The sequence below is a fragment of the Leuresthes tenuis genome, unplaced genomic scaffold (genome assembly GCF_036924035.1).
Source record: "Leuresthes tenuis unplaced genomic scaffold, fLeuTen1.0.hap1 SCAF_9, whole genome shotgun sequence".
Classification (NCBI taxonomy): domain Eukaryota; kingdom Metazoa; phylum Chordata; class Actinopteri; order Atheriniformes; family Atherinopsidae; genus Leuresthes; species Leuresthes tenuis.
The window spans coordinates 25,243,384-25,266,393 of NW_027325363.1; the positions used below are offsets into that span (position 1 = coordinate 25,243,384).

The 23,010-nt window shown below is 39.4% G+C and overlaps 1 protein-coding gene across 1 annotated transcript in view; it reads left to right on the forward strand.

The window, feature by feature from the left end:
- LOC140314667 (calsyntenin-2-like) overlaps positions 1-23,010 on the forward strand; it is a 286,768-nt gene that overhangs the window by 132,073 nt on the left and 131,685 nt on the right. Inside the window, exon 3 of the mRNA XM_072392991.1 lies at positions 22,415-22,610. Coding sequence (XP_072249092.1) covers positions 22,415-22,610 — 196 coding nt within the window. The remainder of the gene's footprint in view (positions 1-22,414; positions 22,611-23,010) is intronic.

The following is a 23,010-nucleotide window of genomic DNA, read 5'->3' on the forward strand; positions in this document are numbered from 1 at the left end:
TGTCTTTACTATGCGCCCAAGTGTACTGTCTAGTGTTCTGGTGGAAACTTCTCCAAACATCACAAAGGTCATTGGCTTCAGTCAGTTGTATAAGAGCCCTTTGAGAAGCAGAGTGGGGCTCCGAGTGGTTTCTATCCAAAGTGTCGTTCTCAGTGCAGTTAAAATCACCACCCAAAAATAACAAGTCATCTGTACATGCATCTTTCAAAATATTATTAACTACATTCAAAAACAGAACTCTCTCTGGACCTAACGTAGGTGCGTATATATTTAAGAAAATCATGGTCGCACCATCAAATTTGGCCACAACCTTTAAACATCGTCCCTTAACAATCTCATCTATCTCATAGTGAAGCGGCACAGAGGTCTTAGAAAAAAGCACAGCCACGCCCCCACTCACGGAGGACTTGTGACTTAGCACAGACAAACCCTCCCATTCCCTTCTCCAGTCAACCTCATTGACCCCATCACTATGTGTTTCCTGCACAAAACATACATCGATACGCCTCAATTTCAGAAACTCATAAAGCATCATTCTCTTTTTAATGTCCCTTGCACCATTTAAGTTAATAGTTCCAATAGTGAAGTTCCTCACAATGTTGAAACAAGCCTAGTGGAGATGTTATGAACCACGGTCAACCGATAAACCGAAATGTCACTTAGACGCATCTTTACCGTGCAGTTGTTTTCGAATCTGGCTAACCTTTGCTCGAAGTCGATAAAATTCTGGCTTGGGAATGACACCCTCCCTCATCCATAAAGTCGCATCATTAACAAACTGTGGGAGATCAGGGAATTTCTTTTCAAAGTCAACACCTCTTTCCCCTTTATGGGTTCTAAGGAAACTCAATATTTCTTCAGACGTATAAACGGTGTTTGATGCATCAGTCTGTGAACACTCCGACCAGCTAGACTCCCCAGTGTCAGAGGGGTCAACACTATCCTCCCCCCCTCGTCATTTTGCTGGCATTTTTTAGAGTTCTCTGTGGCTTTCTCTTTCTGTCTGGTACCTTAAACTGTGCCTCTGCCTCCATATCAGACACTATATCTGCCATTAGATCATCCACCTGCTCTACCTGCTTAACAGGCCCAGGGGGCGACCAGCGTTGGGTTCAGGTGAAATATATTTTGCAACATCACAGTCGACTATCGCAGGTCCAGGCACCATCCTGTTTGCCAGGGCAGCCCACTTACGAACGACACTGTCTTTGACAGCTTCAGTTCCAGCAGACCCACCCGGTCCCTGCTCCGCAGATGTTGCTATAGTTACAGCAGCCGAGGGGTCTCTCACAGAGAATACAAGATCACCATGAGAAACATTTTCAGGGGAACCAGTCTTAGAAGGACCGGCTGCATCAGTAGACGCTGGGGGGTCAGTTACGCATCCTGCAGATTCTGTCGCAGCCGCTCCCCCCTGCTCCGTGCTTGGTTCATCACCGGCGGCCGCTGCCTGCTCACCAGGGCAGTCGCGCACCAAATGCCCGACTCTGCCGCAACCAAAACATTTCAGTGCTACATTCGAGGTAACAAAGGCTACATAGTCAAAACCATCATCATTAAATTTAATCGTTAGGTCCAGCTCATTTTGACCATGATTCAAAACCATGTAGACTTGTCTCCTAAAAGACACAAGGTGTTTGAGCAGAGGTGACCAGCGGGGATCTTTCTTATCGGAGATACCAGTTTTCCGAAACGTGATAATTCACGGGCAATATGCTCATCTTTTAGAAAGGGGGGGACATTTGACAGAATTATCTTCCGTGAGGGACTACTCAAGGGGAGAACAGGTGTCAAGGAACCCTGAATAACAATACCATGTTGAGTGGCCTCATTTGCTTTTTCAACAGAACTAAGAAATAAAACAATCGCCCGATTCATCCGCGAGGCAGAGACAATATGCTCATGCCCCACGACTTCCCCAACAGCTAGACTGCACTCCTCTATACTGACATCAGAAACGACCTTGATGCCATGGCGTCTTGTCAAACTTTCAAAATCCATTGTTCTCCCACGGGGTGCCGGCCTCCCAGCAAACGCTGGAGCGCACCGCCGCAAAAAAATCAAACAAACACTACAATTATCCTCAAAACAAACCACCCAACAAACAAAGAAAATATTGTCACAAGGACAAAACAAAAAATATAAAGATAGAGAATCAGTCACTCACACTCGCACTCGGCTCAATCTCACACGCATGCGCAGATAGATAGATAGATAGATAGATAGATAGATAGATAGATAGATAGATAGATAGATCCTCCAAAACTCTTTTGAAAGGTTGAAGCCTATCTCAGCTGTCTCAGAGCAAGACGTGGAGTATGTCCCAGACAGGTCACCTGTCCATCTCAGATTGTAGCACATCTTTGATAGTAGCACAGAAAAATCCTGTTTTCTGTGCTACTATCAAAGAAAATAAACTGGCAACCAGAGTAAAACATCAATAGTGCACAGGAAACATCTATAGTTCAGCATCAAGATATTCTCTTTCTTCTTTCTAAAATTTATATATTATTTTAAGAGTGTTTGAGGACTCTGGATATACTTTTTCTCTTGAAATAGAGCATGATGTTCATAATTTGCCCTAAAGCAGGGAGTGGGGAGGGGGGCCCTTGTGACTGACATCTCACCATTGACTTGGTGTGTGTAATTCCTGTTAGTTCACATTCATTTTAGCCTTGTTCTTCGGGGATCACAAATAGTTTTTGCTTGTATTTTTGTATTTCATAAGTCATATTGTAGGTAGGATTTTTACATTGCAAGTATAACACAGGGTGACAGGAATAGACATGCTTTCATGGCAAACTACCTGAATGCACATTGCACACAAGTTCTATGTGTGAAACTGAAAGACAGCTTTTCCTGACAGGTATAGCTGATATTCATGTGAATGAGGACTGACACAACACAGCATTAAACCAAATGTTTATACAACCCTCCTGGTGAGTCTCCCTTTCCTGAGTGTGAACATGTGTGTGTGAGATTTAACCTTTGGCAAACGAGGAGGGATTATTGTTGTATCTATGAATTTGGCCTTGTCATGTGTGTGTCGGGTCAAGGAAAACGGCTTCTATGTTCCAAGCAGGGATATTACTTGCCACTCCTCGCTGACAAGCTGACATTTACCGCAACGCCAACGTCTTTGTGCTGCTCTCATCAGCGTGACGGTGGACTTACAGATCCCCAAGAACCCCGCTGCAGTATCAATTTGCTCAGGCAGCTCACGGTGAGGATAAGATGCACGCAAGGTGTACACATGGGCAGAGATTTTCACAGTGTGGAGGCATGGGTGGAATACACACACAAACACATACATTGCTGGAGTGAATATCACTCGGAAAGGGATTGAAAAACCCAAAATTATTTGAAAATACCCTCTGTGGCAAAAAAATTTAATTATTGCAAGTGACTTTTGTACTCTCACAGTGATTTGACCTAATTGTCCTCCAAAAAAGATACTTTTCAAACTAGCAAGTGAAACTTTTGTGAAGACATATTGACATGCATAAGGCATTTCTCATTATCCTTTACAATATTAATCAAACATTACAATATCACACAACAAGCATATAGCTAAGACTTCATCCACTGTCTATCATCTGCTGTAGGCTGGGAATAATCCATTATTTATCCCCTCATGACACATTGGCTATTGTCAGAAATGTTGTGCCTCATGACTCACGCTAAGGAACCACTGTTCAGACCTCACCCAATGAATATCAATTAAGTACTCTTGTAGAATTCCATAATCATTTAGTTCTAAATTTTGTTGAAAAAAATTCTAGTCAGTGTTTGGTTACTTTTTAAAATAATTTAATCCACAGATTTGGGAGGAATTATGTGATACTTTTGACTACTTTCGTTGAAGAGAAAAAGTACATTCAAACATGCCAGCAGTCGCTTTAGGTTTCTTTTATGATTTCAAAAAGAAATCTTTACCAGTTTATTTTTATTCCGGTCACCTGCAAGGAGAAGCTTTCATAACACTACCTGCGCTGTCTTTTCGTCTGAGCTCACAAAGGTGAATGGGCTCAAGAGACGAAAAAAATATCTCCAGGCACTGAAATGCACATAGTTTATTGCCTTTTTTTTTGCCCAAGTTATTTAGTAACTTTAAAAAAAAAACTTGAAAAATCTACAGTTGCACTTTCCAATTTACGTTGAGTGAGTTTACACAAGATGTTTGAGCACATTACCCGTGCAATGATCTGTAGCTATTCTAACTTTTGCACATAGCTCACATTATTGGTTCTGTTTAATAAAGTTATTTTCAATAAAAATAAAAATCTGAGGACACAGAAGCTTTAAAGAGAAACGTTTTAGTTACTATTTTTCAGCTCAGAGTTGCTTCGGGAGATCCAGATATAGTGTGGCAGGGTATTGTGGCAGGATAGAGGTCATAGTCAAATGTAAGGGGAGGTGTCAGTTTGACATAAACAGTATAAAAGTGATTAACACAAAAAACTAGTAGCTTGCTCTCAAACTTTTTTTCATTTTGTCCTAAATGCTAACACTTTAATGCTGTATTTATGGATAAAGATGGGGAGTGGTGGTGCTGGACATGACATCACCAAGTAGTTTCAGGGCTGATATTCTCAATATATATCAAACATTTTTTGTTATTCTTTTGATGTGTTTATTCGTTTTTGTTGACAGATTTATTGGATTCTTTGGGGGGGCTTCTGTTGCAATAGATTGATATTTCTGTCAATATATAGAGGTAGAAATAAATTACACTTGTATTATAACAACTAAGACAAGTGGATTTTAGACATAAACATGGCCTATACTTAGAAATAGAAAAATAATTGCAAAGGCTGCTCAACATTTTTTTTCTTATTGGCCAATTCAACCAGTTATATCTGAGCCTTCTTCCTCAGTTTTCTATTCATTAAGCAACAATAAGCTGTACATTCGAGTAATTTTTTAGCTCATGCTGCCACAGTCTGACAATGCTAGGCAGGCTAGTTCATTGGTTACAAACCAGGTAACTAAACTAATCTGATGTGCATTTATTATTAGTTGGTTTTATCAGCAGTTTGCCCCTAACTACTTTTTTAGAATTGAATGGAATGACAGCATTGAAGTCATTGTGCATCATTAGGGAAATAAATAGCAGATTGCACAAATGTAACCAACAACAAAAAAGCTTTGAAACACGTGCATTGTTAATATTATTATCTTGGTTAGTAACACAACAGATAAAACTTTTTTTTCCCTCAAAAGAATCCTCTAAATACCTTTAAATTAGTTGTGAAATGGAAAAAGATCAGTATATCTTTTAGGCACTGCAGTTATTATGGGCTTAAGTGGGCAATTAGCACATCGCTTTCTCGGATTAAACTATGCTTTATATGACATTACCTGCTACATCTGTAGGTATGCTGAGTGGCTCAGTTTCAGCAACGGCTGTTTCCAGAACAGCCGACAGCTTCTGTTCTGCAGTTAATGTGGCAAACTGAGTGAGATGCTGCAGAAAAGATCATTTAAGGGTTGTAAAGTGCTGAAGCTAATTAGCTGGCTGGCAGATGCTTACCAGGTGAGTGGAGCTGGTGGAGATGCACACACGCATTTTAGTTTTTTTGTTTTTCTTCCTATTAATGAACAACAATAGGCTGCAGCCAGGATGAAAGGCCAAATGCCACTTGTCACATAACAGAAGAGTTGAGAATTTGTGCATCTTCCTCACAAATACTGATATGTGAAATTGAAATATTATACATTATTAATGTATATTAATACATATTTGTGCAATACTGTGTGACACTGTCATGGTGAAAGATCAGGCCTTGCTGTGTTAACAACATCCTTAATGTTGTCATTCTCACCATATAATACAGCCCAGCTTTCCATTAAGATCTGCTTCATAAATGACCTCATACATCTGCTTGTTGTTAAACACCTTTGGGAAACAATGAAGCATTAGTATGATGTGTAATCTGTTTAAAGCTTCGCACTTTGTGCTAAACCCAATAATTGACTTCACAGATGAAACAGTACCATTGAAAATGTAAACTGGTATTAATTCCTGATCAGCTTTGTAATGAACCCATTCAGGTACATTTAATTAAGCTTTTTGTAGCCTTTGTGACAAAACAACAGTGAATTGAACCCCAATGCTGCAGTTCCTATTAACACACGTCTACAAAGAAAGCATTTCATCTTCCTTTTTTAATTTCAGTCATCACACATGCCACATTGCATACCCAAGTGCTTTTTATGTTAGCACAGAGACAGAGCACTCCCTTTAAATTTATTTCTATTTTTATACTTACAGTTCAATACAAAGGTCACCTCATGGCACTTTACATAGAGAACAACAAATTCCCTTTGGACAAGCTCCTAGCAACTACTAACTACTAACTGAGAGCCTTCTAAATAGACTGTCTCCAGAGTGTTTTAACATATCTTAGCTCTGTGCTGGGTTTTGGTAACAACCATCTTGACGTTATCCTTGATGACATAAACATTTTTCTTAATTTTTCCAAAACAGTGACTTTACTGTACACTGTACAAGGACCCCTGTTGTTGTCATTGCTTGGACAGAAATTGTGGCTCACTGATTTGCATGGGCAGATAGATTTACCCCGCTCTAAGCCCTTAGGTTTTAATGGGCAATTTGGGCTTGTTTTATATCTCATTGGACATTCAACATTATACAGTTAGACTCTGACCCACCTGTTGAAAGGAAAATAACTGCACGGTTATTTGCATTTATTGACAGTTTAAATGTGAGCTGTAGAATATCAGCATGTAAACTTTTTTGGAGTACTTTATAATCATTTCTAATTTTGCTCACGGCAGCAATTCTCAAAAGTAAGTCCTGTGAAATCTCTTTTTATGCAAAGCACAGTTCACATAAGCAGGTGTCTCTTGTGTACAAATGTGTACAAATGTGTTTGTAATTGTGTTTTTGTGTTATAGGAGAGAGTAGCACCAACCCACAACTCCAATAATTTTGACTGATTAGACTTTTCCTTTGCTAACTCTGGTCCTCAATTAGGTTTTGTTGGTGTCATTAGCCCCGGGCCTCACATATTCATTACAACCTACATTGTTTTTGTTTCTAATACACAAAGACAATACATACATTTATACATGTGTACACTTAATTAAATTCAGATAAATTTATTCAGTTCATCCGTACTTTATTAATGAATCCTTGAAGTGAAATGATGTTGCTGCTGTACACATATTTGTTATAAATGTATAACAAAATTAAATTAAAATTAAATAAAACTCAGTTGTGCAACAGAGAGAGGAAAAGTTCAATTCTTTCAGAGATTCCCATGAATGCAAAGGGGTGCTGTTTTTGTAGCTTGGCAACAACTGACTGAACGAGAACTGTAATCCCTCCTCCTTTTTTGTTACAGTACTTCTCTGTCTGCAGTCTCTGTTTGCCGTATAGTCTGAAAGCCAAGAAGAGGGGCGTTTGAGTTATTCCTGCTGCCAGGTCTTGGTTGAGCAAATAATGCTGCTGAATCTTTGTCAGGGCTCCATTTTATCTGCCAGTGATTTGTCTAATTTCCAGTGACATTTTGGATCAGACCTTTGTTTAAACATTGAAAGTTAAATTAGTGTATTATTATGATTTTTAAAGAGATTTTTTTTACCTGCAGAGCCTTACAAAACTGGTACTCCAACAACTTGAATCTTACCCAGCAATCAGAAGGATTGGACTAGTCTAAGTACTTTACAAAGTACTTTGATTTCCACAAATCAGAATATGACTAAGAATGCTGTTTCCCATGCTATATCCCTCAGCCTATAACAATCGAAAAAGTCCACTAAAAAGTAGAAGTTTGTTTTTCTTCTATGAAAAACTTCCCATCATTTCCTAAAATGGTTCAACCGTAGACATATTTACTGTACTTACCTCTACAGTACCACTCATTTATGTAGAAAAAGTGGGTGTGTCCACACTTTTCACCTGTGCTGTATCTCAGGAAACATACAGTCTCTAGCAAAACCATTAATTTCATAGCATTCACATACTATCATCCAAAACAACTTTCAAGTGAGGGGTTCAGTGTTTTGCCCTTTTGACAATTAAAGTGGGGCTTTGAACCACAAGCCTTCTGATGAAAAGATAACCACCCTACAATTGAGACAGACCTCAAATGTTATGGAATTCCCCATGCATTGGATGCTGAGTAATTGTACTGCTAACTGTGACTATACAAATGAGCTTCAACCTTCGACCACTTGCCTTCACTGTCTCCGTGACTCAGGCAACATATAAAATCAATCAGTTTACCTGTCTGCTCTAGGTGTGTCAGCTGTGTTCAGCTCCACTCAGTTAGGGTGATATAAGACTTCTTGGCCAAAAAAGAAAACAGTGGACTTTCACAAGAGAATGGCATGCGTGTGCATGGAACTTGCTTTGGGCTTGTGTTGTAGTCAGTGGGTGCAGTTTCAGTGGTAAAGGCTGAAATGAATGCATCACACTCAGCACGGTTACATGCACAGCTACATTATATTTAACCATTACAGTTACTCAACCAGGCTACTAAACTAGACCACCATCGTTGTAACGGTATGCATGCATGGCACAGGAGTTGAGTTATTGACATTCCACCATTTCTAACCATCTCTGTTGGAGATCATAGAACATGTAAGTATAGCTGAATTCACTGCACAGTGATTTGGTTGTATTATAATGTGATTATAATATTAATTTACACTTTGTTTTTATATACGCCTTATTCTATAACAATTTTCACATATTTGTTTGTTTCATGCATGAATGAGTAATTTGACCCATAAAAGCATTATCTGGGTCTGGTTTTGAAAGGTTTTCAGTCGGACTGACTTTTTTACATTTTCTACATTGAAAACGTCTTTTTCACTTGGGTGTTTTCATTCTTAATTCTTAATCATGAATAATTTGAGCTCTTGAGTTCTTTTCAAATGACATTTTTTTTCATGCTTTTTTTCTTTGTGTTTAGAAGGAACAGTACATGCAAAACAAAGGATCACAGAATATTCAGAAGAAGTCTAGATGGAAATAACTTAGTTTATTACAAGATGTGTTATTTAGCGCTGACCAAGAGTTCACTGACGTCTTCTTGGGGGGGGTGATAATGGCAAACAAAGGTCACTTGGCTGTCAGATATAATGGCCTTCACTTATACCAGCACTCGGAAAATAGATCTATGTGTAGCCTTTTCCCGCATACTTGATCACAGGTGGGTATTACACGCTCATGAAAGTAATTTAAGAGGAACATTTAAGTAGCTTTTATGGTAGACATAATCTATTGTTAAATGAGCTGTAATTTGATCCATCAGTCCATTTATCAGACTGATCCTGTGTGTTCTGTGTAATTTTGCTGCATTATTATCCGGCTTGAAATAATGTTACACTTTAGGATGGAAACTGCTTTAAAGATCCACCCACAGTGCATGAATTTAATGGTCCACTAAGGGCAGAAAGCATGAAACATGTCTCTTTCCACAAAAAGAATGATTGATATTATAGTCCAAGGATTAAAATAAGATCACATGTAATGTACATATTAAGAAAATCACATTCCTAGAGCGAGAGAGAGAGGAGGGCGGGTAATGCAATACTTGTCACAAACTGGTGGTGAGGTAGGACCCAGATGCAGCTCTCTTGGTTTAAAAAAAAACAACAAAAAAACCAAAAAAAAAACAAGGTTTATTCCACAAAACATAAACAGGGAGCAAAGGCAAAAACAAAGCGCGGCAGAGCCAGATCAAATTACTTAACGATGAAAAAACAAGACTATGGATAAATAACTATGGTTAATAAGACTATGAAAATACTGTGGCTATGGTGGCATAAACTCTGACTTGACAATCGTAGCTGTGGCATGAAAGGTTAGTGAGGATTCTGCAGTGACTGAAAGTAAACCAGGAAGCTAAATACTGTGGAGGGAGTGATCAGTGAATGAGATGCAGCTGTGAACAACGAGACAGGTGACGTGAGTGAACCGAACGTGACAGGGGAAAAACATGACAAGAACATAACATGAGTAAACAAACTGTGGCATGACATAAACTGTGACAATACTACAGTTGTCGGCTTGGCTGCTACAAGAACACATACACAGTGAAAAAACTGAGAAACACGCTACGGTTTCATGAGCATGACACCTCGTGACGTCCAGCCATACGTGTTCAAGTCAGAATCGAATCATATACATTGAGGTGAGCAGCATGATGAACCACCACAATCAAGATTAAGGCAGAGCGGTTCTGTTTGGCAAATATCCTCAGTACCTGCAACAGTGTGAGTAAAATAAAAAATAAAAAAACAAGAAATATGTATGTCAGACCAAAGCCAGACTTTATAAGTGCATTTTAGTTGGGCTGAATTTGTACGAAATGGAGCTTTTCAAAACCAGACTAACATGCCCAGATAACGTGGTTGGGGACCTAACCACACTAGACTAGACTCAAACGGTTTTAGACACTCTGCACATTATGCAAAGGTACATCTTTTTGCATCTTTCAATAAAAACTCATAAAGCTGCTTTGACAGCTTTATGAAAGCTTCTGGTCGCTTTCCAGACTTTTTGCTCTGCTAAATAAAACCTGAATCATCTGACAAAATCACCATTCAAGTAACTTAAAGACAACCTTTAATTGCAGGGAATTCAGCTATACTTGCATGAACATTGATCTCCCACGTTGTTAAAAGTGGCAGAATGTCTTTGTTGTGGTGTCCGACATACTTGGGTTGATATATATTTTACTGGCCAAGTTGAATTGTGACCATAGTTCAGTTCAACTGTGCATGTGTGAGTGTGGAAGATGGAATTCATGAATTAGATGAGCATCACTATAGATTTGTCATTAAATCTTTATGTTGTTTATAGAAACTGGCTCCCTGGCTTCTCAAAATGATGCAGTTTGCAGTGCTAGATCCATCAAGGTAACCATATGTGGTTGTATTCCTTCACTTAAATAAAAAAACAGGGTGGAATTGAATTTTAAGTCATTTAATCCATTTAATTTTAGTGTGGATTTTGGATAACTTTCTTTAAAACTTTTAAACACCCCAGTTGGCAGTCAAAGTACTCATGAAAAGGGAAGTTATGGCAAACACTTTTATCCTGAACTTGATATTGCAAACATTAATGCTCCAGTAGAGCCTCCTCCAGTGACATGTGCTTTTGTTAACAGATCAGGTTAAATGGGGGATAAAATGTCATTTCAGAATGTAAAAACACTATGACAAACTTTCCACCAAGGTGAAGCCCATGAAGGACTGAGTGGTATGAAGGGCAAATGAGGGAATGGCAAGACACGGCACTGTGGGCAAATGGCAAAGACATGACAGACACTTAATAAGAAGCAGAATTTGAGAAATGGCAGCATGCGAATGACAGGAATAAATGGGAGTGAATGATGGAAAGAAATGATAGGAGTGATGGAGCCGTTCTCTTGTCTGCGTTTGGCAGCCAATCACTGGGTGTTTTCAGTCTGTCCAGCTTTTAAGGTGTTGAGGTCAGTGATGACAACACAGGCTGGGGAAAAGAGGACAAAGGGATATACAGGTGTCAGATCAACAAAGAACTAAGGGCGCACGTACACACGCACACTGTTGTAAAAACAAAATGGTGTAGGCAGCAGGAAATGGAGTCTATGGGGAATTTTTGTGATGCATATTGTTGCTCCCATAATGTATTATGTTTCATGCTCACTTGCACCAACACACCACACACTTATACAAGCACACACACACGCACACACACACACACACACTACTGCCTTTGTGCTCTCTGGTCCCTGGCTCAATTTGAACAGTATCAGTGAGTGATGGTGACCCACTGGTGCCAGAAGACCTGGGTGAAAAAAGTCCTGTAATTTCAGTGTTCCATTCCCTGATGCAAACTTCTCTCCAGTGACAGCTGGGAGAATTTTTTTTCATCTAAGCATTTCTATTGTGTTTGGGGGAAACAAAATTTATATGACTGTTACCACGGCTTGGAAGACAAAGTCGTTTGAAGCGGTGAATTTAGTTAAACACCAGATTGTGCATAGCCTATGATATCACATGTAAGCCAAGCCACTCCTGTAAACATCAGTGTTAGCCCAGTGAGCTTAAAAGAGTTTGGCAGAGAAGAATTGACACCTCAACCTCCAGCAGACTAATGAAAGGATCCCTGTTACTTATTTTTCCTTACTAGTAAATCCTTTCTAGAGTGAGACCCCTGTGTCTTTATAAATACAACTTATAAGGCAAAGAACCTGGCAGCCCATCAAGAAACTTTATGGCCGTATAGAAGGAATCTTATCATCTAACTTTCTGCAACTACATCAAACCCAGTTACCATCAAGGCTGCTCTCCAAGAGGGAAAGTGAAAGGGAGCCTGAGTTTGTGCAGGAGGTTGAGATATACTGGCTAGATCAGCCCACATGTACAATATATCACAGTTTCACAATCCAAGCTTAAGAATTATGAAAACATTTTGACATAATGCTTCTAAACATAAGCCTGTACATTGTATCTAACCCCAGTCATGATCTTTCACCTCCTAACCGTACCCATTAGCGAGTGAGAGCAATGTGGAAAAGTACCTAACTTTGGAAGCAGAAAGTGAAAGGACTGTGGATCAGTCTCTTGATTGAAGGGCAAGGGATTTAACACCATCCATCTGTTTGGACATTTGCTTTTACTTCAAAATGTTTGCCCCTTTGAAAAGCGGCAACTGTCTACATCATTACATCGTAATGTTGCGTCAGGAATGAAACCGTCATCAGCAGCACGACTGGATAAAGTATGACTGAAAAGCAGCCCATTGAGGTTACGTGTCAACTTGTGGTCACTTAAAGCAAGTCCAGACTGTTTGCTTTAAGAAAACCCTGATTTTATAACTGGAGCGGAATTGGACAAAATAACTGTTCAAGTAATTTAAAGACAACTGTGCAGTAAATTTGACAATGCTTACAGTAAATGTGCAATGATTTCCCACAGAGAATTTTAAGAGCGATAGAATATCTTGAATGTTTTAGGTACACAGCATATGACACACTTGGGTAAGTACCCAGTCCTTAGCATGTATACAAGGATAAGTGGCCAATTTGTATCTGTATATGTTCAACTCAATTGTGCATGCAACCACACTGACTACTTGAAACTTTTAAGAGGCAGTTGTAGAATATTTTGAGTTCTTCAGAGCCAAAAATCATCTCAATTCTAACCTTCAGGACATCTTATCTGTTGCATGTGTCTTGCTCTTTCGACTGAGACCCAATGGCAGCAGTTTCTTTGAAGTTCTCAGAGGAATAAAGAATAGAATAAGTTTTCTCCTGAAATGTCACCTAGAAATAACAGTTTATGTGTGGCTACTGCTGCACATGCCAGGCATCACTGTACTCTCTCCCCTATTTCTTCTTCTCTGTGACCAGCTTTCTCATCCTCTGTCAATAGCAAACACTGCCAAAAGTGTTTGAATAGGTGTCATCAGAGGTCTTTGTTACTCATTCTAGAAGGAACTAATCCACAGCGAGATCATCATTCCCATCCTTTCAACTTGCTATCAGCCTAATGCATTCATTACCACAGACTCAACTGAAAACGACGCTGTGGCTGCAGGGTGATGTAACTGATGGCAATTTAAACATCAGAGACACAGGGGATCATGTTGAGCCAGTGACAATGTTTTGATCTGTTTTTCCCTTGGATTCACAAAGACAGCATAAATAAGATCAGTGTTTAGTGTTTATTTGGGACGTATTACCATTCATAATGACCCCATAACTGATTTTCTGCTGAACAAAATCTTTGTTGCAAACATTTCAAAATACAGTCACTAAGTGTCTGTTTTTGAAGCTTATATTGTATTTTTTTTTGTTTGTTTTGGTTCCTGCTTGATTTTTTCCTTGCTGCTGACCTTGGTCTAGGTTTTGTTTGAACCATGGACAGACTAACAAAAGTTGAATGGAGACATATCCATTTTTTTGTTCGGAGCTGAGCCTATAGTACTCTGTGGCAATGATGGTTAACAGTTAGGCATGAGAAACTGGAGCTGTCGGTACAGATCAACATGATCGATAGCTTGATGGTGGCACACCTGTATTTTGGCAGTGTGGCGCTATTATACCATGAACAGGGCAGTCATTTCCCCATGGGGACTATCACTTAATTTTATAATGGCTTTTGGTGAGGGTAGTCATTGATGCCTTGAGAAAAGAATGGAATTATATTTTGACGAGCTTTCACATCAGGAACTATTTTAAAATGAATGTATTTATCACTGTGTACAGTAATTCCTGTACTGACTGTTCCCTGGATAAAGCTTATCAAGATGTTAACATGAACCTTGGACACTGTGAGCAGAAAAATACTCACACAGCAGTATTGTATTTTCAATAGCTCATTATACAGTATCCTGCTGTTGGTAAAATATGAGAGCCCATAGTAAGGGATTGATATATCAATGGTAATACTTGTAGTACTTTTAATGTAAGCTGTCTCATTTTAGAAAGATGATGATGAATGATGATGAAACAACTTCTAACATGAATGTTTCCATTTTCATGTCTGTTTGGCACACAGCATTTAACCTACTCTGTGGGCACTGTGTTTTATTACAGGTAGAATCACTATCTAGGTCTATTGAGCTATATGTTTCTTTAAAAATAAAATCATAATATGAAATTGTTTAATAATCATGTTCAATTACTGTGACTGTTGTGCTGATGTCATTTCCTGTAGCTCCTGCAATGCTGGGACGAAATGATTATTTTATGGTCTCAGTGCTGATGCTAAATAGATAAAGAGATATGAGATATTTCACTCATTAGAAAAAGGACATATCTTCTCTCAGACTGATGTCAGGTGAAAACCTGGAAAATTATTATATTGATGTTGGCCCTTTAGGCCATACTGTATGGGAGAGTTGGTCAGACAAATAAAAGTGAAATACTGCAACTGCCAAAACTAACCAGGTTTTTGTTCTGTTAAGAAATTATCTAATAAACTGTATCTTTGATCCAAGAGACTGTCAGTAAGGTGACAGTCTTTTTTTCATCATGCGTTGGGAGAACATCCTTGCGGCTATTAATAAGGGTCATAAACTCTGATGCGGATATTTGAACACATTGAACTCTACTTGGCCTCGCTTAGACAAAGACACATGCTCACCCCTGAGGCAATATCCATGTACAGAATTGGAAAATGGAAACTATTGATTTCCCTTTGTGTTTAATGTGATTGCCCTGACTGTGTTTTGTTAATGTTTTGTTTTCTGAACATATCCTTATTTGATGTCCCATTTAAATATTTTTTGTTGTATGCGTCTGTGTATCATGTCATGTGCATCTATATGCAATGTATTGATAGATGAAAATGCATAAATTGTTGCCTGTGTTCACTAGAAATGGCTTAGATGTAGTCTTTCTGCAAGATAAAAGAAAGTGTGGCTTTAAAGTGTTTCAAGTTTTAATTTATAGTGTCGTTAGAACTGATACACTGATATGCAACATATATTTTATCCATATTATTTGCATCGATATTTTTTTTCTCCTGACAACAGACTCTTTATAGATACAGTTTAATATGTGAGCCATGCCTTACGACAGGAAATAGGAAGAAGTTATTTAGCAAAAGAAAGAAAAAAAAGTCAGTTTTCACATCAGTAAACTCGATTATTCCTGGCCGTCAGGAAGTATTGAGTGAATGGTTTCTGAACAGATGTAACCATCTCAGCCAACAGATTAAATTGAATTGTTTGTGTTTATTGCAATGTTTTAGTTGGTGCTGCATTGGATGTGAGCTTGTTATTGACAGTTTGACTCCTGCACAGCAGTGTAATGGCCCCGCTCCAGCTTGAAGTAATTGACACATAGCCTTCTGGGGTTTGTGATTAACTTTATTGACATGTAAGGGGGGTGGTTTTTTGGCATTGCACACAGTTGGCAGAGCTAACAGACCTTTTAAGCTACTAAATCTAAAGACAGCATTGATGTTTTTGGGTTCACCGAAATGGACAGTATTAAGACGCATGGGCATGGTTATTCATCCTGATCTCTGTGAAACTTACTCTAATTCAGCTAACAGATTTAGAAGAGAAGCAAGTTTGCAATCAGGTGAAATAATTATTATGTCAGACTGCTCAGCAGATCCTGATGAAGACAACAGGTTTGTCTTGGCTTGGGGTGGAAAACAAATCATCTGTTACAATAGTAAAGGAGACACATTACACATATTTTTCACAAGTTGACGCACTTACTGGAAATCTTTATGAAATGCTGTGACATGTTTTGGTCAAAATACATCACAACTCTTCCTTTAAAACTATGATTGTACAGTGATTGTATTTTTCTTTCAACTCATTTTAATCCCTTATTCACATTTTAAGCAACTGAGAGAGAAAACAGTCCGCAGCCTGTCAACAGCAAACCAAGCTCACACTTCCACTTATCATAATATTTGATGGGGACTTTTATTCTCTAACACTCAAGTATTATGTAAGCTCTCAGGCACAGAAAAAACTTTTTTTTTTAAATATGCCCCTTTAAATCACTGAAAGATGAAGTGAAGGACATTGATAATCGCTTTACATTACAATGTTCCTGACATTTATGTGGATGCTAATTTGACATTCATGACCCGTATAAACAGCAGCTTCCCACAGCACAAAGTTTTTCGTAACAATTTGAAAAAGAGAAGAAAGAGCACGAGGCGATGACCTGCCCCATACGGTTCATGGATAGCAATTCAGACAAGGATCAGCCAGATGTGGCAGAACATGCATGATCCACTGAGGCCCTAACCCTGAAGCTACAGGAACCAAAGGACCTTCCACCAATGTCCTGGTGCAAGACACACCAGGTCAGAGCTGATATGAAACTAAACTAAAGGAACAGACACTTTATTTTATGTTGTAATATATCCTATAATATGTGTTGGTGCAAGAGAGACACACACTAATGGGCAGGAGGCTTTAATGTTGCAGTTAACCAGCATTAGTCAATAATAGAGGGAGATCTGAGTGTAATTTTTTGGCAAAGACTCATTACTTCATGCTCAACTTTGTCTGTGCGTTTTGAATCTGCGTTCTGATGTTGAAGTACAAAAAGTCATGCCTATTGGGTGTTGATAAACACAGATTTGTTCACAGATAATTGTTAGCATGTTTTCCAGTTCACGGTTCCATGTTCACTGGAAACCCTTGCAAATTTGGATTTCAAACGTAGAATTTTCATCCAGGATTATTACTACACAGTGCTGAAGCTCAGTACAGTCTTGAAAAGAATTGAAATCTTCCACACACACACACATATATATATATATATTAATTTTGATATGTACTGGTTTACAATTGAAAACATACATGATGGTCTGACATGCTGCAGGTGGAAGCAGCTTGAATTCCAACAGCATGAGCTATTTTCTTGGGGGCCAGATTTTCTAGCAGTATGCCTGAGCCAGCCTCTAAATTTGATTGACTGGTTCCACCCTTCATCCTTCTGTCTGACACCACACAAACACCATGCTACAGACTCAGGGTGGGTGTTTACTTTGTTAGAAGACAGTGGGATGTCATTAACTGTGTGAGAGTAGACGTTAATGTAATTAACAGAGCGGAGACGGGAGTTGTAGGTGGGGGGATCAATCAAGAGGTCGAGTAAATAATTTCGCTCTTCTCCAAAACAGTAATATACACACACATATATGAAACCCCCCTTATGCAACCCCCCACTGCTAAACCCCTATTAAGAAAGTGTGTCTTTAATTAAAAATCCTCCTTCCGACGTACTCATACACATGCACTGTACACAAACACCACTCAAGGTTTCATGCGCTCCAGTCAGAACATGTAGGCTTGATTAATATTAATCCTTATCTCCAAACTGGACAGCTTCTCAATTGTGTTTTTTCCTCGGCTGGCTAATTTCATGAAGAGCGTAATTACAGCATTTTCAATTTCAGTCCTCTGCTGAGTTATGAGGCAGACTGTCTATCACTGCACCACAGCTGAGAGAGCTGGGGGTCCGTGTGTGTTAGTGAGTGTGTGTGCACATCCATGTATCCTAAAGTGCTTGTGAATGTGTGCTTGTGTTTCTGTGACTAAAATGAGACGAAGAAGAAAAGGGTTATGGAGGTGACTCATACAAGAGATAATTTGATTCCAAATCCAAATTGGAAAAAAAAACTGAAAACTGTTTAAACCTCATAATCAGCAGCAACTGTTGTGCCAATATGTTTGATTTTATAACAGTGGCATTTTATATTTTATGGCATTTTGTGGCATTTTAATAGATTTTATAACAGTTTGATTATATAACAGTTGCAAGTGGAAATGTTGATATAGCGTGAATACATGCTAACTGATGCCTGGTCCAGAATGTGTTTAGTAACAGTATGATATCCAGTGATCTGATTTATTTGCTGTCTATCTGGTGTGTTCCGACAGTAGGAGGATGAAAGGCACATCGGCTCTGATTAGAGCTGCCAAACTGGCCCAGTTTCAGTAAATATTTGTTTGCTGTGTATGCTTGTGTTCATGCATGTGCTTTGGTCACTTTCCAAAAGGGAGATGAGAGCTGCCCCTAGGCAGTGGCCATGTTCCCATCCTTCTCAGCTCTTCTTTTCATCTGTCTGAATATCTCTCTCTTTGTCCTCTTCCTCTCTGCAACCTGACAATCGGCTGGCTGATAACTACACCTTAACCTCTTACTCAAATCCTCAGTAAACAGCTGCCATGCATATCTCCCCTCTTATGTGTGAAAGCACCTTTTCTGCAAAGCAGTCTCTGCATATGTATTCAGATACAGGCAGCTCATCAACGACTTTCTGTCAGCTTTGATAATAACTTGGGGCCTGAGGCACCATGGTCCACCATATTTTGTCACGGTCCACCAGCTCAGCAAACACAGGCCGCTATTGCCAGTAAAGCAGCTCTACACCGATAAAGAGTTCTGTGTCCTCAAAGATTCGTGTTTCGTGTTGACAAATGACAGATTCCCTTGAGGTGTTTAGCACTCCACAACTTCTGACACCAGCAGAGCAGCAGCTAAGATACCAGGCGCTCCTCCTGTCCAACTACAACAGCTATTAATTTGGAATTGATTAAATGAAAATTTAATGACTTCCAAGGGGAGACAGTTGCAGAAGATAATTTGGAGGAAGGAATGAGACAAATAAACATCAAGAAAAGTTTCATTCAGAGTTTTACTGTGTGTGTAAAGTAAAACAAATGTTTCAAGCATGTAGAGAACAAAAGATCATAAAAAGTATGCCAAATAGCCAAACAGTGATTATTGCCCTTAAACTAATATAGAAATAGTATCCATGTTAGTTTGTATTCACAAGTTTTAAATGCAGCCGCTTCTAGAGGACACAGCTCCACCTGACTATGAATCTAGCTCTTAAAAGTCTAATGTGACATGGAGACACATATTTAGCTAACAGCTTAGCGCTGTAATTAGCATTTGTGATCTCTCTGCCTCTGCCAAGTGCCAGCCACCTAACATCTGTTCCTCTACTGCCGCTGGGGCCAGTGTTTCCACCCTCATCCCTCCCTCCTCCACCGGTCGTCTTTGCCTCATCACAGGTGGCAGAACACTTATCAGGTCTGGAGTGAAGTGATATGTGGACATAAAAGGAAGTAAACAACCTGACAGGTCTGTTGGTATCCAGAGCTGTTTAAGTGTTTATCTAGAGTCTGAAAAGAGGGAGCTCCTCCTCCTCCGGTCACCTTGACCCCCCCTCTCCATTCCCCCATCAGCTACAATTAAATCACAATGCGAATGTTGGAGCACCCAGCTTCAATGGTGGGCATGTGCCATCAGCATATCCTCAGCATTGTCACCCTGATGGGAAGCTTCTGCACTTCCCGGGGTATATTGGATTTATTTCTCGCTCCAGTGGTGATGGATTTTCCATTTGCCTGTTTTGTGCTGCGGTGTACTATTAAGAGAAGCTGCACGTGGAGACTGTTGGATCGTCACTCGCCATTGCACACTGTTTGCTCAGTGCTGTTTTATGAAGACGTTCTTGCCGCCAAGCTACATTTCTTCATAGTATAGAGGCCCATTTAACTCTAATACGACATTGTTCAAGTAATACAACTTTGATGGGGAGGGGTCTGTTCTCCCTTTTCCCCCTTCTAGTCTTTGTGCCATCATTTTTTGTATAGCTCCACTGTGGGAAAATTGTCATTCCAGAGCCCCTGTCCTAACAGTGAGGGAGGAGGACGGGGTTGGGGGTGAGGTGGTGGGGATTATGACAGAGACAGGATGAAAGGAGAGAAAGGGGTGGAAATAAAGTTGCTCTTATCAGAACTTGCCAGGAGCAGTGCATGCATAAAGCTTCTTGGGAATCCAATTTAGTCTTTGCTGTTAGTTTAAGTGATATCAGTGCAATTAGCCGTCACAGGTCAGAGTGTGAGCCCGGTGCGTTAAGTGATTTCCTGAAATGCCACAAGCAGAAGCACAAGGATATGTCAAGTCTTTGAGAGAAAAATTAAAGATAAAAAAAAAAACTTCATCTCAAACTCCACAAATGGACCATTTCTTTATATATTCCTGTGGATAAATGTCAGCTGTATTTGGGCTCCTTTGTTTTGATCTTGTCAGCTGCTCTCTAAGAATTTCAATGGATTTCCTTGCACTATGTATCTCGTCAAGGACGACTTTAAGCTGCCATACTTTTCTTTAAGACCAGTGTAACTTGATTGTACTGAATGTGCTGTGCACCGTCCGCATGCCGGATGGACATGCAGCAAGAATGCCCTTGGTGCGCTTCACATTACCAGATACAGAGAGGGTAAGAAGGCTGTAATGTAAACTTGATAAGTTTATAGTTTCTGCTGTTGTGGTTGACTTATTTTCTACATTGTATGTGTAACTCTAAAGTGGCAAAAGGATTATGAGAATCTTTTTCCCCAGTCCAGCTTTCTTTCTAAACTACTGAAAAAGCAGCAGTTTCTCTTCTCTAAGAAGTAATCCAGAGGTAACAAGTCTTCTCTTTAAATTCCAGTTCTGCCTGGGAACATAACTGAGAAAGATGTTGTCTTTCCTCAAAAAGGCAAGGAAAACTGCTTTGCATTCACAAGATATGTCAGGGCATTGAGATCAGGTCTCTTTTTGGGCCAACCCATCTGTAGAAGAGCTCATCGGTCTATGTTTGGGGTTGTCATGCCTCAGAATGAATGTGGGAAGTCATGTGACCCCCTCATGGTACAATGTCATTGACAGATACAAAAAGCAATCAGTGATTATAGAAAATACCAAACTCTAGCACCCCTGCACCAAACTCCACCTCACTTCCTGTCTTCCAACAACAATGTGATTACTAATGTCATTACTTGCAATACTCTCCTACGTTGTCATTTGATATCCCAACTCTAGTGATAGTGGTACATTTAGAAAGTCAGATGAGCAGATCACAAATGGGTAGCAAGAGAATGATTTTAGAAACATACAATTTGAGTCAAAGTGCAGAGCAATTACCAATCAGGTGCTTAAAAGAGGAAAAGCCAGCATCCAGAAACAATGAGGAAATTAAAGGAGCAGAGAGTAATGGTCACATTTGAGGCTAAAGCAAACACACCAGTTGTACGAGCAAAGCTGCTGTGACAGAAACATTAAGGTAAGAAGCAAATCAGCTTAGAAAATAAGACATTTATGTTTTTATCAAACAGCAGTATTGGATTCACTGATATAAGTTTTGGCTCAAACAGTAGCTAAACTGGACCAGAGTGCACCAGAGCGTATAGCTGTGCTACATCCGCTTCAGTCTCACAACAGCACAAATATTCATACAGCTCTTGAAATTTGAAACTAAACTTTGACTCTTTTCAGGATTTATGCTTGCACATCATAGCACTGGTAACTGAAATTATTATCTGAATCCTTGAATGGTGCCATATCAAATGCTTTTCCACACAGAAGTTCTACATGTTTCCTCTTGAGAATCACTTTTTTTGGTTTATCAAATGCATTGTCACAGAGTTTTCAATTTTGCCAAAGCAATAAAATTAGCAGGAAAGGTACTATTGCTACTACTGACTTTAGTCAAATAAAGCACCAGTCAGCCTGGTAATAAAAGCCCATTTTATTCTACTCTACAAATCACCCCTGTATGTAACCATACTTAGTTTCTGACTGTACTGAAGCTTGAAGGCTGACTTATTAGACACTTTGGATGAAATGAGTAGATACAAATATATAAGTGGGTTACATGAGTGTGAATATGGAAATGGTTGTTCTACACTGTATCAGTGCAGGTCCAGCAGTCAATAGCTTGCTTGAAATATACTGAAGTGTTTGTGGTGGTTCTGGATCTACTTTCTTCTTACTTTCTCTTGAAAAACTTTACTTTCAAAATGTATACACACAGTCTTTTCCCACATGAGTTAAGATGACAGACTGTGATAAACACTTAGCTCATCCTTCCATCTCTTTCTTTCCTTTACCTCCCAAACCCTTCTCTCCAGGGGAGATCTGTGCATTCAACATCCATGGGCTGGATGCTCCATTCGAGGCAGTAGTGCTGAACGGAACGTCTGGTGAGGGTCAGCTGAGGGCACGTGGCCTGGTGGACTGCGAGCTGCAAAAAGAGTACACCTTCATCATCCAAGCCCATGACTGCGGTTCAGGCCCTCGGGGCACAGAGGGCAAAAAGTCCCACAAGTGAGTAAATCTGACACCAGGGTTGGAATAAAACAAGTTATGTTAAACAATACACAAAGTTTTATTTTTGGAAATCATTTTGATTTATAGGTTTTGTAATATTGATTTTTTCTGTTTCAATGTTCACTGCTTTTTTGTGAAATTGGTTTCTCTTCAGCGCTCGAGCTATACTTCCTGTTTATTTTGTAGAACTTATTTTACAATCTATAATTTGTTAAGTTTTTGTTTCCTGTCCTTGTTTCACATCTGGGTTTTGTTACTAGTTTTGTTGTTAGTAGTTATCTACCTGCATTGGGTCAGCTTCCTCGGTGTATATATATATATATTACCATATTTCCCCATTGAGAGGTAGTTTGATTTGTATTTATTCCGGGCATGTTTCTTGCTTTGTTCTCTAGGT